Raw genomic sequence first — 18,575 nt, 5'->3', positions numbered from 1 at the left:
CCGATTCCATCAATCCTGCCTTTTCTTTCCTTGCTTTTCATCCAGCCCTTTGGCATGTGTTTAGAACTGCAGAGAGTACTTTCATTAAACTGATTGGGTTTTAATGACGGTCATCTGTCAAGCTGTGGGAGATAGAATTTGCGTTAAATCACAGATGAATACATTATACACTGGGTAATGCTGTTGAACGTAAGTGGTGGATGAACTTTTATAGGGGGGAGGGGTTGAATAGAACCAGTGAAATACTTTACGTTCTAATATGTTATTATAAAATTAATCTTGCAGTGGGTTTAATGCATTGTAAATATGTCACGCTTCCTTTTAGACATTGCTCATTCCCCACTATTTATGGTATTTGAAATGTAAATTAAGTCAATTAAAAATAGAAATATTTACATATTTTCATGTAGTAATAGTATTAAACCAGGTTAGAGCAGTGATCCAACAGCTCATCTTTATTCTTGTACCCTGCTGGGAAAATGAATACCGTAAGGAATTATGGACCAGGATGCTGAGATTACCCTGGTGCTCTTTACAGTTAGTATCACGGTTACACAAGGACAGGGAGGAACATCTATTTCAGAGGGTTCATTTGAATTAGCCTTAAATAACTCCATTTAGATCAGTTCTGCTGTTCTGCTGTCCTGTTACACAGGTGAATAAACAATAGTTTCCATAAACAATAGTTTCTGCTGACAACCTGCTGTTTATCATGCATGTGACGCACTGAAAATCAGCAACTGTGAATGACTCCAAAGGACGGTGTTGTTTTGCTTTTTCTTGGTTTCTTTTCTCTAATGTCCTTTAGTCGGTGCTGTCCATTTTTTTTATTATGGTTTTCTAGGCCATATGAATGTTTTTCCTCATGTTCCGTGATTTAGGGAGAGGGAAGAGAGGAGAGAGGACTCCCTAATAGCCTATTCGAGTACATCTATATGTCGAAGAATCTGGTGACCTAAGTGGAGGAGGGCTAATTGTTGTATGCTTGGCAACCTATTACTATGTTAGGTAAAGTGTTGGAATATAGGAACAGGAATAGGCCATTCAGCCCCTTGGGCCTGTTCCGCCATTCAATTAGAGCTTGGCTGATCTGTATCTTAACTCCTTCTACCTGCCTTGGTTCTGTAATCCTTAATACCCTTGCCTAATAAAAAAAATGAATTAATCTCAGTTTTGAAATTTTCAATTGACATCCCATTCTAAAGAAGACTAGGGTAGAGAAGGTCTGTATCAAATCCCTGTCTGTCTAGTTTGTAGGACAAGCATTTGAGTACCTGACAGCATCACTCCCTTGGGCTGATAGTATTGGGTAGGAGCAGGAGTCCCCAGTGCAGGGTGGAACCTTTCGTTATTTCATAAAGACAAATTCTGTATTTCAAGTAAAATTTATTTAAACAATGTGTAGAGCCAGATACAGTGTGTTGGTCCTCTCCTTCATTTATTGTACCAGACAATCAAATACATTAATATACCACATGAATACATGTCTTTCTGCTCAAATTTTCTCTGCCTCGGGAGATTCACAGTAGTCAAAACTGTTTTCCAAATGCTGGCGATGAACCAGCTAGAGTGCACAATCAATAGTGTGACGTGTTTGAGTTGTTCCTGATGTCTCCGAATCAGATGACAACACCCTTCATTCAAATGGTACAGTGATTCCTGAAGAAACAGGATGTGTCAATCAATGTATTACAGAACATTGTTAATCCTTCCTGTCAGCTACTTTTCTCCCCTGGATGTCCATGGTAACTCTACTTGACCTCATAGACAGACTTCCTTATCTTAACTTCTCTATGTATCCAGCATGATTTTCCCAAAAAGCAGTGGTAGTGAAGCATAAGTAGAGATAACATTTTTGGGGAGTTTTGTTAGGAATACATGGCTGGTGTCCCATTGTGCTGACGACACTGTATAATATGGGATGGCTCACTGAAGCTCATTAAACACACAGCAGACTCTAGTTGGTCTAGAGAGGGGAGGAAATTCAGAAAGCTGCTGGTTGATGCCAATACCATATTTAAAAAAAAATCTTGCTGGTAACTCTGCTCCCAGTTACCATCAACAGTAAAACCCAGGTCAGTGTCTGACATTCATCAGTTCTCAGTAAGGCAAAAAGGCCCAGATTATCGAGGGGGGGTGAATTATTTTTATAAGTCTAACACTACGTACTGATTTATTGTTTCCAGTATGTTTATTGCACTAAAAGAGCAATTTGTTTTTATTTTTCAAAACAAACTGGAACATTTGAATATAATGGCCTAGAAATTGATCCGCATGGGGCGCCCCTTTTACGGACGCTGCTCAGACTACTAAGGCCCCAATATGATGGGCAGAAAGCGTGCACACATTTCCAGCTGGAAGTATGCCACCCGCCATATTGGGGAAGGACAAACGAGGCATCCTTTACCTATGCCTGAAACAGGCCTTGGGCCCTTTGCGTATGCAAATCAGGGGCCTACTGCCTGTTTGCAGCCTCCTTCTGTAAGATTGGTTTACTCTGAGGCAGCCAGAGTCAGCGATTAGAATTAATGTCCCCCCCACTGTTAATTGTGCACAAACTTGGGGAAGTAAAGGTTTAAGATGAGCTGATTTTTTTCTGAGAATTGCAGTTACAGATGTTTCTATTTAGCGTTTGTCCCTAAAGAAGTTGTATAAAATAAATAAGTTGCTAAAGTGCAGATTTTCTTTTTTCAACAAAGGGAATTTCTGGGACATGCCCAGCTATCGTCTTTACTTATTTTCTTCACGACTAGCTGCAGCTGCTTTTCCGAGATAAAGATACATTAACAGGCTTTTTTTTGCGCATTCCTGCCACTGCCCTTGTGGAATTGAGAGGGTTTGGAAACCCAGAGCGCGGTAGAAATGGTGATGCGTTTTACTTAAATTAAACAAATGACACTGAGATTAAATTTGTTGGGATTCTGCTGCAGTGTACCACAGTGACGGTGATGCAGATGTGTGGCGGGTTTTTCTGTTAGTCACAGTGCCCAGTTATGTTCTGTAATTTAGCTGTTTTTAGTTTGTTTATGCACACATGGCTGAGGTCCCTTTCTTGCTGTGCAGTAACTGGGAAGAAAGCCCGTACCAGCTATATTAGAGTGGTCAACATCCACAGGGAAATATGAGGAGTGACATTAATAATCAATAAGAGTGTAATAGATTGCAAAGCCCAAGATGGAGGCAGTCAGTCAGGGACACCTGAGAACACAACATTCAGCTCCCAGGGAGCGTTCCTGCAAACCACAGTTTTGTGCATTTTTTAACAATGATTTCAGCGTGTAATAATTTTAATTTCCTGTGTAAGGGAATAAACATTTTTGACAGGGTCAAAAGAACAATGGATTGTTGCTGTCATTGAAAGCAGATGAATACTTAAATGTTTAACATTCCTCTATACATTATTTTAACAATGGCCATTAACCCATTATTTTAACTTTAACCTATAAAATGCTTTTGCATTATCTGCAAGTAACTTATTCCACAACCTTTGGGTGACAAAGTTGCTGCTCCCTTTGAGCTTGTAGGGACTGACTGTAGCTATTTTAGATAATAGTGCTGGGAGCGGGTGGGTTCAGATCTGGAACACAATTCTGGGATACAGAATTCCCATCATAACAACCTTTTCCCCTGAAGTTCCATTATAGATTGGGTTATGGGGAAGTTATGGGGACGATTTTGTGAATGGGGGCGCGTTGGAGGTGGGACTGCTGCTTGTAGGATCGATGTCCCGTCTCCATCAATTTGTGGCCAACCCATGCTATTTTCCCTTGATTGACCTTATTAAGCCCGCTTAGCAGGCCAATCAAGGGAAAGCCGATTGCAGAGCACGTCAATGTATGACGTTTCATCTGTCAAAAATATTAACTACCTGTTAACAGACAGTTAATAGGCTTTAATCCCTTCCCGCCTCCGAGGAGACGGGACCCGGTGCAGGACGGCTACCCACCTCCTGGGAAGATGGCATGGAGGCGGGTTGGGGACGGGTTGCTCACCCGCCCCCAAATTCTGCCATTTTCCTGGCAGTCCCGCCTCCCCAGGGCTGGCAAAATCGCCCCCAGAATGACTGAGAACCAATGTTCCCTTTAAGATGCCCCGGCTGTGCCGTGCTCCAGGGGTCCTGCGCAGCCGGTAAGCCAGCTTTTAAATTGGAAAAAAACGCCCCTCGTGGACTTCTGAATGGGCCGCGCGACCCAAAACAAAATTACGGGGAACATTGCTGAGCACTTGGACAAGTATAACCCGATCAAAGAGAGTCAGCATGGATTTGTGAAGGGTAGATCGTGTCTGTCGAAACTAGTTCCATTTTTTGAGGATGTCACTAGCATGGTGGATAGGAGAGTGTCTGTGGATATTGTTTATATGGACTTTGTTACATTGTTATAGTATCACATCATTAAATGGAACTACTTTGGTATGGAACTACTTTGGTATGGTGTAGTTATATTGCTATGTGGCACACTGTGCACGGGCAGTGCACAGTGCAGCGTCGGGCATCGTTTATCACTCCGCACCATGCGGCAGCACAGAAACAAGCCAAGAATACAGCTAGTAAAAGTAGTAACTAAAATGAGCTAAAAGTGTCTGTATTATTTATAGTATAAGAACACAAGGAGACACAACAGACTTCAAGAAGGCATTTGATAAGTTACTACACAAGAGATTATTAGCAAAAATGAGAGCGCATAGAATTTGAAGTAACTTTGTGACATGGTTTACAAATTGGTTGAGAGGTAGGAGACAGAGAGCAAGGAAAAAGGGAATGCCGTCTGGCGGAATCACAGAAATCACAGAAACCCCACAGTGCAGATAGAGGCCATTTCGGCCCATCGAGCCTGCACCGACACATATCCCACCCGATCCTCGTAACCCCATGTATTTAATCCCCCTAACACTAAGGGTCAATTTATCATAGCCAATCAACCTAACCCGCACATCTTTGGACTGTGGGAGGAAACCGGAGCACCCGGCGGAAACCCACGCAAACACGGGGAGAATGTGCAAACTCCACACAGACAGTCATCCGAGGCCGGATTCGAACCCGGGTCCACTAACCACTATCCAAAGGGATCTGTACTGGGGCCTCAACTTTTCACTATATATCTATCAATGACTTGGATGAAGGAATAAAGAATTGTATATCTAAGTTTGCAGATTACACTAAATTAGCGGCACAGTAAATTGTGCAGATGGGAGTAGGAAGTTACAGAGGGACATAGACAGATTAAATGAGTGGGCAAAACTGTGGCAGATGGAGTTCAATGTGGGGAAATGCAAAGCCATCTACTTTGGATCTGAGGGTTAGACAAATCAGAATATTTTCTTAATAGTGAGAAACTAGGAGCTGTGGAGGAGCAAAGGGATTTAAGTGTCCATGCACACAAATCGCTAAAAGCTAGTGTATAAGGTGCAAATAATAATCAAAAATGTAAATGGGATATTGGCCTTTAACTCAAGGGGGTTGGAATTCAAAAATAAGGAACTGATGCTTAGTTCTACAGAGCCTTAGTCAGACTCTATCTGGAGAACTGCATTCTGTTCTGGGCCCCGCACCTCGGAAGAATATATTGGCCTCGGAGGGGGAGCAGCGCAGATTCACCAGAATGATACCGGGGCTAAAAGTGCTAAATTATGAGGAAAGGTTGCATAAACTTTGTTTGTATTCCCTTTGTAATGTATGTACCTTTAAGGGGGGAACTACTTTCTACAGCTCATGTATACTGTAGTACCAGCAGTGACCACACCTGTATATAACGCTGAGTAGTAATCTGTTGTTTCAGTTGCAGTTTGAACCATGTTGAGTAAACACCTGTTGTACCGTTCTCTGCAGTCCTTTTCTTATTATTACACGGACGCAACATTGGCGACGAGCAGATTCGAACCTACCTGCAACTCTGCATCACCTCCCAGGGATTCGCTCCTGGAGAACAGTGGAAGAAGGTCGAGTCCAGAAGCACGGGTGTCGACCACGGGCAACCGCCCAGTCATCCAGCGGAGATTTGAGCATCGCAGGGGAGGCTGTCGAGAGCCAGGCTTGGCTTTCCAGTCACGGTGGTCCAGCAAAACGGGCTGGCAACAGGTACTGCGCAGACCCTTCCCGGACAGCGACGGGCTAGAGCCCGACCGAGTGGCACAGAAAAAGGCCGAGCAGCGTCGACGGGGGAGAGAGAGAGGGCAGAGCGCACAGGGCGCAGCCGGTGTTCAGGACCGAGTGGCGTCAATGGGGGAGAGAGGCGAGAGAGAGCAGAGCGCAGCCGGTGGTCAAGGGCCGAGCAGCGTCAACGGGGGAGAGAGGCGAGAGAGAGCAGAGCGCAGCCAGTGGTCAAGGGCCAAGCTGCGTCAACGGGGGAGAGAGGCGCGCAGGAAAGCGCGAGGCGCTGCCATTGCCATGAGGACCGCAGAGAGCGGCGTTGGCAGCAGCGCAGGAGCAGTGCACGAAACCCACAGGGTGTCGCCATTTGCCACGAGGACCGCCAAGAGCGGCATTGGCAGCAGCGCGGGAGACGCCATTTTAAGCCGCAGCGGGGAAGAAAGGAAAGCGCGGGAGACGCCATTTTAAGCCAGTCTAACCACACCCAAAAATGCCGAAGAGTGGCAGTATCACAGCGTTCGACAATGAATTCGAAGATTGGATGACATATGTCGAACGCATAGAAGTATACTGCAAGGCGAATGAAGTGCCAGATGACAAGAAAGCGCTGGTATTGTTGAATTCAATGGGTGCAAAAACATATGGCTTACTACGAAACCTAGTAACCCCAGAGAAGCCAGTAGAAAAGGATTTTGAAAACATAGTGTCAATCCTACAGGACCACTTAAACCCCACACCGCTGCTGATAGCAGAAAGATTTAAGTTTCACAAAAGGAACCAGCATAAAGATGAAAGTAATGCTGAGTATTTAACAGAACTGCGCAAGCTATCGAAACACTGCCAGTTTGGAACGGGACTAGCAGATACTTTAAGGGACAAGTTTGTGTGTGGGCTTCAAAGTGAAGGAACCCAGAAACGGCTTCTATCAGAAAAGGATCTTACGCTGGACAAGGCTTTCAGCATTGCAGTATCACATGAAGCAGCAGCACAGGGCACTGCAGAGATACAACGGAGACTGCAAGAATATGGCACAAATGAAATGTCATACGGAACAGTGAAGTGCTATCGCTGCGGCAGAACAACACACGACCATAATGATTGCTGGTTCAAGGACAAAGTGTGCAGACAGTGTGGAAAAGTAGGACACATAGCAAGAGTCTGCAGGTCGGGAAAGAAAACCAGCAGCAAGGAATCTCCACAGGAGAAGTACAAGAAGGTACATAAGGTGACAGAGAGTAGTTCAGACGAACAGAAGAGTGATACAGACTCCGGAAGCAAGGAGCTGGGTTGTCTGAAACTACATAATGTGATCAAAACGGAGGATCACCAAACTATCTGGGTCACGCTCAAGATAGCAGCAGTCCAAGTGAAAATGGAATTGGACACAGGATCAGCCCTAACAGTCATAAACCGAAGGGACTACAAGCGGCTATTCTCACATATACCCTTGAGAGATACAAAGATTGTCTTGAAGATGTACACGGGGCAAAAAGTCTACCCCAAAGAAAAAATAAGGGTGAACGTTATATATAACGGCAAGGAAACACCAAAAATGGACCTATATGTATTGCCAGATGGAGGACCACCACTACTAGGACATGAATGGACCCGGAAGATACAGCTAGATTGGCATTCCATACAAGCACTGACTGTAGATGCCAAAAAGGATGACGATGTCACACCTGGACGACTGTCAAAAATGCTAACTGACGCACAAGAAGTGTTCCAGCAGGGACTCGGAACACTAAAAGGCATAACAGCGACGATCAAAATAGAGGAAAATGCAAGCCCAAAGTTTCGTAAGGCCAGACCGGTACCTTATGCGATCCGCCCAGCCGTCGAAGCAGAGCTGGAAGGTTTGGAACATTCAGGAGTACTGTCCAAAGTGGACTGGAGCAAGTGGGCTACACCCATCGTTCCTGTAATGAAGAGGTCGTTGAGTAATACGCCTGGGGAACCAAAGAAGGTTCGCATCTGTGGGGACTTTAAGGTGACAGTGAACCCAGTCCTTCACACTGTACAATATCCGCTTCCGCGGATTGAAGATATTTTCGCCTCGCTATCTGGAGGGAAACGCTTCACTAAGATTGATCTGGCCCAGGCGTACCTGCAAATGGAGGTAGAAGAAGCCTCGAAACAGTACCTTACGATCAACACTCATAAAGGTCTCTACCAATACAACCGGCTGGTGTTTGGGGTAGCATCAGCTCCGGCTATTTGGCAAAGGGCAATGGAACAAGTCCTGCAAGGGATTCCAGGGACCCAGTGTTATTTGGACAACATCCTGGTCACGGGCGAAAATGACAGTGATCACCTCGCCAACCTGGAGCAGGTGCTCACTAGATTGAAGGAATATGGGCTCCGAGCTAATCGCCACAAATGCGAGTTTTTCCAGAAGCAGATCTCGTATTGTGGCCACGTTATTGATAAAGAGGGGTTACATAAGTCCCCTGAAAAGATTGAGGCTGTAGTCAAGGCTCCAGCACCGGAAAATGTGTCACAACTGAGGTCGTTCCTCGGGCTGGTGAACTACTACCATAAGTTCTTGCCGAATTTGTCTACCGTACTACACCCACTGAACACCCTACTGCAAACGGGGGTACCATGGAAGTGGAGTGACGAATGTAAACGAGCTTTCCAGAAGAGCAAAGCATTGATCACATCAAAAGAGGTGTTGGCTTATTTCAACCCAGCACTACCAATTCGGTTGGCGTGTGATGCATCACCCTATGGCATTGGAGCGGTGCTGTCGCACAAATTCCCGGACGGCTCGGAGAGGCCAGTAGCCTTTGCGTCTCGGTCACTAACCTCAGCCGAGCGTAACTACGCCCAGATTGACAGGGAAGCCCTCAGCCTAGTGTGGGGAGTGAAAAAGTTCAATCACTATCTGCACGGGCAGAAGTTCACCTTGCTGACTGACCACCAACCACTTGTCTCCATCTTTAATCCAAAGAAGGGCGTTCCGGTGATGACTGCGCAACGGCTACAAAGATGGTCCCTTTTTCTAGGGGCGCACCAATATGAAATCGAGTATAAGGGCACGAAACAGCATGGAAACGCTGACGGGCTATCACGCCTGCCACTGCCTACTGCGGAGGAAGCACCAGCAGTGGATCCTGTCAAAATATTTCATTCGACTATAATTGAATGCTTGCCAGTAACTAACGCTGGTATAGAGAAGGAGACCCGAAATGACCCGATACTGTCTCGGGTATATGATTTGACGGTGAAGGGATGGCCAGCACATGGCGACTCACTGTTGCCAGCATTCTCATCCAGAAGAGAACAGCTGTCAGTATGCCAGGGGACCTTGATGTGTGGATCCCGAGTGGTAATTCCACCCAAGTTAAGGGAGAGAGTGCTCAATGAGCTTCACGAAGGTCATCTGGGAGGGGTGAAAATGAAAAGCCTTGCTAGGGCTTGTGTGGTGGCTGGGGATCGATCAGCAAATCGAGGACCTGACAAAGAGCTGCTCAGGATGCCAGAAGGTCCAAAATGCACCACCACATGCCCCTCTACACCCATGGGAGTGGCCCTCATCTCCATGGCAACGGGTGCATATTGATTTTGCTGGTCCATTCATGGACTCAATGTTTTTAATAGCCGTGGATGCGCACTCGAAATGGCCTGAGGTGATCAAAATGTCCTCCACCACCACGGAGAAAACTATTGCAGTCCTACGGACCATTTTTGCCAGGAACGGCTTGCCAGAGCAGATTTGCTCTGATAACAGACCACAGTTTGTGTCCGAAGAGTTTCAAAGATTTATGAAAAGGAATGGGGTAAGGCATTACACATCCGCCCCGTATCATCCAGCCACAAATGCATTGGCTGAGAGGTCCGTACAAACCTTTAAAAAAGCAGTAAAAGCCATGTGCGATGACGACATTCCACTGCAGCATAAGGTGGACAATTTCCTGTTAGCCTACAGAAATGCGACACATGCAGTCACCAACCAGGCCCCGGCTATGATGTTCTTTAACCGAAGGTTGAGATCTCGTCTGGATTTGCTCAGACCAAATGTACGAAGAGATGTTGAGAGTAAGCAATTCCAGCACATCAATGAGAAGCCGACAAGGAGCTTCAATGTAGGGCAACCAGTCTTGGCCCGCGACTACCGACAGAGAAATGGCAACCAGGAACGATATGCACACGGCAGGGGCCACTAATGTACACAGTGGACGTTGGGGAGAGCATCGTGAGACGCCATGCTGACCAGATCCTAGAGTCACAGGAACGAGTCAACCCCATGCCTCGCCCATACGTACCTGGTGATGAACCCGACGTACAGGTAGCATCTACCCCAGAAACAGTAGCGTCGGAAGCTGATGAACCAACCGACGACAGGGGGCCAGAATCGCCTCCGCACCAAGAGCAAGACACTCGGGAAAGGCGCTATCCAGAAAGGATCAGGAAGCCTCCCCAAAAACTGAATTTATAAATAGACTATTTTCAGCTAATGTTGCATGTTAAAAGTGTTAATTGTAATTAGTTTGATATTTAATTGTTAAATGAGTGTTATGGTACTGTTAATCTAAAAGGGGAGGAATTGTAATGTATGTACCTTTAAGGGGGGAACTACTTTCTACAGCTCATGTATACTGTAGTACCGGCAGTGACCACACCTGTATATAACGCTGAGTAGTAATCTGTTGTTTCAGTTGCAGTTTGAACCACGTTGAGTAAACACCTGTTGTACCGTTCTCTGCAGTCCTTTTCTTATTATTACACGGACGTAACACCCTTGAGTATAGAAGATTCAAGGGTGATTGAATTATGGTGTTTAAAATGATAAAGGGATTCTGTAGGGTAGCTAGAGAAAAACTATATCCTCTGGTGGGCCACGGTATCAATCACAATCAACAAGAGGGTATAATCCTAAAATGAAAGCTAGCTCAATTAGGAGTGAAATCAGGAAGCACTTTTTCCACACAAAGTATAGTGGAAATCTGGAACTCACTTCCCAAAAGGTTCGGTCAATTGAAATTTTCAAGACTGAGATTGATAGATTTTTGTTGGGTAAGTGCATTAAGGGATATGGATCAAAGGCAAATAAATAGAGTTGAGGTACAGATCAGCCATGATCTAACTAACTGGCGGAACAGGCTCGAGTGACTAAATAGCCTACTCCTAGTCCTATGTTCCTAGATGAATCTCTGACTAGATGGATTTGTCCGTGACAAGTCTGTAATAATATGTAAGTGTATGTGTTATTTGATAGTGCACAAATTCTGCCAGTGTTGTTCAGACGTTGTAAGATTGCTCTGATTTAAAGGTAGAGAGGAGAAACTGAGATGGGTTTATTGATGAGCAGTGATAAAGACAACTGTGCAGCACTATACATCCAGGGACAAAATCAAATCCTCAATAAGAATAGCGGGTGGCATTTAGAGCTCGACTGCACTACAAAAAGTGCAACAAACATCTCACTGATTGTTGCAAAGCTAAAGTTGGCTCCACGGATGAAAGTAATGGCTGAGGACTGAATATTACAAGATTTGTAATATAAGCAAATGCAAAACACAATCTAGTGTGACTGATACTTATAACTTTCTTTTTTGAGCATTGAGATATGAAGTTACTCACTGTCTATGCAGTACATGATGGTTAGTTTGCACTCTGCTAATGGAAATCCATAATTATAGGATACAGTTTTAACACACTGATTCTTTACTGATCAAGTCTAGAATCTTTGGGGGGAAAATTCAGTTGGTAGCGCCACCCGTTAGCGCCTTAAGAAGGCGCTAAGTGGGGCGCAAACCAACTAGCGCCCGGGCGCGGCATTGCCCATGCCTCCCACAAAATTCAGCGGGAGGTTAGTGGTGGCACTAACCGGTAGCGCTGCGCCGCTGGCGATGACGTCATTGGTGTGCGCAGCGCCCCGCTCACGCCCCGGCCGCGATCTTCGGGAGCGCCCCCGATTTACCACCGGGCGCTATGTCCGACAGGGTCAGGGTGGCGTACCTGTGGCCGGGGAGGCGCAATTTAAAGGCGAGGTGCGGGACGGCCATTTTTGTTGCTGGCCGCCCGCCAGCACCTGCCTGCGCTCCCGTCCCAGACCTCCTGAAACCCCCCCGCGGAGTGCCGGCTGCGCTCCAAGAGCCCGGCACTTCTCTCGGGTGCCGGGCTCTTTTGCCTGCACTCCCGATCCCCGGTGACCCAGCTGGGCCCCAGGTCGCGCTGCACAAGGCCCCTCCCCTTTAAGAAGGGGAGGAAGGCCTGCAATACCGCGGCGCGACGTGCACGCTCTGCAGCACATAGCGCCACGATATTCACTCGCAGCGCCCCTAGAGGGATGCGGGGCGCTTCCAATAGCGCCCCGCTTCCCTCTTGGGGCGCAACCACTCAATTTCCGGTGCCCCGGCGAAGTTAGCGCCTCAATTGGGGCGCTACTCAATTTTTAGCCTTTTGGATCCAAGGGATAAAGTGGAGCATTTCTCTCAACACTGTGGTGCTCCCATTGAGAGGTTTTTAATCGCATTATTTTGCCAATATCCTCCAACTATCTGGGCAAAGATTCACACTGTAACATGCCTTTTAAGGTGTGATTAATGCTGTTGTTTGAAACTTCTGTTATTGGAGAATCTCAATAGAAATTTCCTATCATTCACTTATGTGTTACTGCTCTTTTTTTATTATAGATGGTGGTGCTAATGGATCCAATGGAGGACCCTGATGACATTCTGCGAGCCAACCGCTCTCGAGAGAAATCGTACATGTTTGACGTGACCTTCAATTACACTGCAACGCAGGTGAGATATTTATCATTGTACGACACCTTGGTTAGGCCTCAGTTAGAATGCTGTGTCCAGTTTTGGCCTCCTCACATGGTGAGTGATGTTGAAGCTCTGGAAAGGGTATCAACCATGCCCAAGGAATAACTGAGAACGTTTAAAAAAAAAAGGATACGATAGTATTAATGACTTTGAAAGCAAGAGAGTGCCGCATAGGATTCAAAACCATAGCCATGTGAAGTCGGTGCCACAGTCGGAGCTACTAGATTACATTATACAAAGTCCATGCATTAGCAATTAATAAAGACAGGCCAAACAATCAAATTACCCATTTCAGTGGTACAAACCTAGAGATGGTCCAAAATATTTAAAACAGTCCTGAAGGAGGATTCTGACACTAAAAGATCCCCAAAGAATTACAATTCTTAAATTTAAATTGGAATATTTGAGTTTGATGACCACGGAGCTTTAGATTGATCATCGTATAGGGTAACATTTGAACTTGTGACCCACTGATACGCAGTCTTGTATTCATCAGTTTTCACAGCCTCCCTTGAGGGACTCTGCTCAGCAATTTCTGGGAGCAAAGTTGAGATCAGAATTAATTTGTCTGATTTGCTTCAACTCCATCTGAACTGAGCACCACTGTGACACATTTCTGGCTGCCAAGATCCCAGTACAGACCCTTATTAAAATTACAAAAATTAAATTCCTATTGTGAAATTGATTAAATTTGTGCAGGTGCATCTCTCCAAATAGGATGTGCCCAAATTGGACCAAACCTTGAGCAGAGTGAACGAATCTGAACTAAAGCAAATATGAATTTCTACTTTACCTTCAATGCTTATCCCTCCTGCATATGCCACCTATTCTCCTTACACCAGATGGTTCACGTACAATGTAGCTCCACACGGAAACTGCGCAGACCTCATGGCCTTTAGCTTGAACCAGCGTCATATTCTCTCCTCGACACTTCCTCCTGCAACAGTTGTCCAAATACCATTTTGTGGCTCCTTGATTGTGATCAGAGAAAGCCCTCCAGCTCATGCATAAAAAATGCATTAGAATTTACCTCAACTCAATCCACGAAAACTGCACTGCAATGGTCAGGTCACTGGGTCATTTCAATCTGAAATTGTTGTATAATTAAACCGAGAATGCAGTAATATTGTTCTACACATCATCTCCTCCACTTATTGCAACCAGTACCTTATCAATGGCTGCTTTTTTCAGACAGCTACATACTGTGCAACTTTGACTCCTGATATTTCTCTTGCATATTTTGATAATCGCTTCAGAAGCATAACTCTTTTCTCCATAAATTCTTATCTTTCTCACCCACGTGTATGACAGGATGCTGTGTGTCAGAAAATACACGTTATAGTTGACTAACCCTTTGAAATAAGTGCAAGGTACCTTTCTTCGGAATGCTAAAGGACGAGGCAGGAAATTGGATTCTCAGTATTTCTTGTAGATAATATCTCACTGAGAATAAAGTTTGATGCCATTTCATTAGTATAAGCGCCGAAGGTTTGGAGAGTGATTTCAGTAGTGCCTGACTGGATAACGCTTTTGTGATTGTAGCTTCCATTTCAGTATATTCAGGGTTTCTGTATTTCGTGCTCTACTCTTTCTCCCTTGAGATCCAATATAGATTGGTTACTGGAAACCTTCAGCTCTGAATTTTGTGGTTATTGATGTTCAGAAGGAATTAGCGGATGGCAGTAAAAATGAGTAGAGTTTTATAAAAGGGAAAATCAACAACAACAACAACTTGCAATTTAATAGTGTAGGAATGTCTAGTTCCTCTCCAAAGACTGAGGTCCACTCAGGCGCTTAAACAAAACAAAGTTTAATGGAAACTAACAGGTTTAAACAAGTGACTGCAGGAGAACATCGAGTGTAGGTCTATTCAGTTCGGAGGCTCCACGAGGACTGCTGGCTGGTCCTGTGGTTGACGTCATGACGTCATGACGTTCTTCCCGTCAGTGGGAGATCACGTGATGTACGGCGTGATGTCATCGCGTTTACCCGCGCTGTTAAAGTAATCATACTCTATACAAGTAAACAGTACAAATAAAGATACAGACTCAGGCTGTAGCTAACATGTTGTTAAAGGGAATTATATACAAACGATCTGAGTCCTTTAGTGGCTCCGCCACAATAGCCCCTTTTAATGTAGTAAAACGTCCCAAGGCGCTTCACAGGAACATTACCAAACAAAATTTAACACCAAACCGCATCATGAGATATTTGGGCAGCTGGTCTAAGAGGTAGGTTTTAAGGAGCGTCTTAAAGTAGGAAAGAGAGATAGAGAGGCGGAGAGGTTTAGGGAGGGAATTCTATAGCACGGCTGCCAATTGCAAGGGAAAGAGTTCTTAACAAGTCCAGGGCTCTGATTTAATATATGATGAATATTTAAAAATTCCCTAAAAGAAATGTTGTATCATGGATGGTGGAACACCAGTTAACTGGAAGGTTTTGAGCAAGAGCCCACAGCTGCCTGGCAGCTGCTGGATGGATATGTTTTGTCCGTATTCAGTTGCGCTACTAGAGATCATGGGCCCGTATTTTCCATTCGGAGGCCTCCTGCGTGCGGAGGCCTCTGATCTGGAAAAATCTACGACCTTACCTGAGGGCTCCCGGGGTGCCTACACTTCCGATCCTGGGCCTCTCCAAACTCCAAGTGCGCAGAGGCCCACGTATCCCAGAGGCTCAGGCAGTTCGCAAGCGTCCCTGGGATCACGTGGGCCATGGGGAGCCAATAGAAGAAGGGAATCTCCCTTCATACACTTGACAGAGAGACCCGTCAAATATATGAATGGAGATCATCCCAAAAAAACTGTAAAACTTTAAATAAATTAAAAGAAAACCTACAACTTTTTTTAATTACTTGAAATTACAATAAATTAAATATTTTAAACAAAAATTTAATAAAAAAAAAAAAATTAAAGGTTTTTACAGGGCTAAAAATAAACTTACCTTTTTTTAAAGTATTTTTAAATGATAAATGAGTGAAAAAAAATTTTTTTTAACTTTTTTTCAACTCTTATCCTGGTAAAAAGCAGGCCTTACGCATGCGCTGTGCATGCCTGAAACCAGCATTTCCAATGTCCCTACGGGTGCGTACACACCCATAGGGATCGGAATATACGGCCCAATGCCATTCTATGATTGGATATTTCACCTTGATATAGGAAAAGCAGACTTGGCTGCTTCATACTGCCACAAGCAGATCTTCTATGGAGAGCAGAATTGACAGCGATAGTAAATCAGCAGCTCAGGGTTCCCTCCTCTTCCTGCTGAGATGCTAAAAGGCGCTGAATGATTCATGTGAGGACTTGAATGGATAAGAGGAAAATATGGGATAAATAAACAAATAAGAGTTTGTTTAAAGATACAGTCATCTTAATTAGTTAGAGATCCAGTATTATTCTGAATCATATGGATTGTGTAATGATGGCCTGCACTGTACTATAATATTTACTGGTTAGGATGCTCAGTACTGTATATTATTGGCTACTTAATTGACTATTTGGATTGATTCCTGGGATGAAAGGGACTAGATTGATTCCTGGGATGAGAGGGTTGTCCTATGAGGAACGATTGAGTAGATTGGGCCTATACTCTCTGGCATTTAGAAGAATGAGAGATGATCTCATTGAAACATTCTGAGGGGGAGTGACAGGGTAGATGCTGAGAGGTTGTTTCCCCTGGCTGGAGAGTCTAAAACTAGGGGCATAGTCTCAGGATAGGGGGTCGGCCATTTAAGACTGAGATGAGGAGGAATTTCTTCACTCAGAGGATTGTGAATCTTTGGAATTCTCTACCCCAAAGGGCTGTGGGTGCTGAGTCATTGAGTATATTCAAGGCTGAGATCGATAGATTTCTGGACTCTAGGGGAATCAAGGGATATGGAGATCGGGCGGGAAAGTGGAGTTGAGGTCGAACATCAGCCATGATCTTATTAAATGGCTCGAGGGGCCATAGGGCCTACTCATGCTCCTAATTCTTATGTTCTTAATGATTGATACTATACTGTAACATAGTAATTTATTAAAGATACCCGGTACAGTGCTATACTATATTGATTTGTTAGAGATAGCTGTAACATATTGACCAGTTAGTGAGGAGCAGCATCATTCTGTGGCTATATAGACTGGTACAATGGCAAAAACAGGTGTAAGGCCTTCTTTTACCAGCGTAAGGGTTGAAATAAATGTTAAAATAATTTTTTTTAAATGATTTAAACATTCACATACATTTAAAATTAGTTTAGGTAAATTTTGTCGTTTTAAAATGTTTACATTTATTTTTCAAACAATTCAATTTTTATTTTCAATGTTTAATAAAGGGTATTTTAATTCATTTTGAACATATGCTCATTTATTTTTATTTCAGTGGTTTGAAATTTTATTTATTGAGTGATTTCTATTATGCTGCTGGGGATTCCATACATAAATGGAATCCCCATAAGCATCATAGGAATCCCCCTTTTTGATTGGTTGGCCTGGCCCACGTGATCCCAGGGGCGCTAGCAAACCGCATGCGGCCCATGGGATCCGTGGGCCTTTACTCAGGTGTACGCCTGCAGGCCCAGGACCGGAACAGTCCGAAGCTCCGGAGACACCAGGTAAGTTCGTACTTTTTTCTTTCGGCTCGGAGGCGTACGCTGGCGGCAAGCCTCCGACCACAATTTCCAGGCCATTGACTTTTGAGAGTCGGTTCCTGCCGAAACTAAATTGAGTATGCGCTGGATGGATGAGGATGTGCTGCACAGCATGACACTGGTTAATGTGGTATATGGAGAAGAACGTGTGATGAGAATGGAGTGCAAACATTTACAAAACTTTTAAAGAATGCATCCCAAAAAGGCCAGTGATTTCAAGAAAGACCAAAAGGTGGAACAAAGTAAAGGAAGCTATAACATCACATAGAGAGAAATGTCCAACGGAAGATGCAAGGTAGCAGCATATCGTTGCTGTGACAAATATGTCTTGTTTTGGTTTGGTAGCTGTCCCTTTAAATCAGGCACAGCATGAGAGTTCAGGAAGACATTGGCGCAGCATCAGCCTATATACCTGTAGTTACATATGTTTTGACGTTTGTACATTATTGTCCCTCTGGTATCAGGCTTCAATTAGAATCTAAGACACAAATTTTTACATATATACAGACCATGATAGGTTTAATGAGGCTGGCAGTTGGGAATTTCTAACAAGCCTTCGCAACAGATACAAAAGGAGCGAAATGAAACTGTCCTCAGAGTGGAATTAAATTGATCAAAGCAGAATCTTCATAGAAAGGCAAGTCGTTTTTTGTTACTTTCCATAACTCATAAGGAGAAAAGAATAAGAGAAGCTTTCCATATCTGTTATTTATAGAGAAGCCGATCAGCATATAGATTTGCAGCAGTTTATTGTTTGCCTTTAAAGGAGACAGATAACATTTCCAGATATATATTTTATCTTGGCATATTCACTTGTTCATTGTTTATGTAATAAATTTGCCTATTAGTTTAAAACTAATGTGATATTTCATTGTTTATTGAGGACTGGAGATAGATTCTGTAGAGCTGTAAAAATAAATCCAATAGCTTAAACATTTGAGAGACCAGGGTTTCCTGTTCATTGCCCTGGGTACATTCCCGAATGTTTTACCTCGATAGTAAGGGCAATGAAAACACTGAATGACTGAGGAACTCACCTCTGAGTGCAATCTGAGATACAAGTGTCAAGAAGGGCAGGAGGTTT

General features: G+C 44.2%; 1 protein-coding gene across 1 annotated transcript in view; it reads left to right on the top strand.

Moving 5' to 3' along the window:
- The window catches only part of kif19 (kinesin family member 19), a 232,545-nt gene that overhangs the window by 109,875 nt on the left and 104,095 nt on the right, over positions 1 to 18,575 (top strand). Inside the window, exon 3 of the mRNA XM_085963605.1 lies at positions 12,730 to 12,840. Coding sequence (XP_085819731.1) covers positions 12,730 to 12,840 — 111 coding nt within the window. The remainder of the gene's footprint in view (positions 1 to 12,729; positions 12,841 to 18,575) is intronic.

This window comes from Somniosus microcephalus, chromosome 21, assembly GCF_052327205.1.
Source record: "Somniosus microcephalus isolate GS21.2 chromosome 21, FLI_Smic_1.0, whole genome shotgun sequence".
In the NCBI taxonomy this organism is placed as follows: Eukaryota; Metazoa; Chordata; class Chondrichthyes; order Squaliformes; family Somniosidae; genus Somniosus; species Somniosus microcephalus.
The sequence above is the reverse complement of the archived record's forward strand: the minus strand, read 5'-3'. Positions and strand labels throughout refer to the sequence as shown.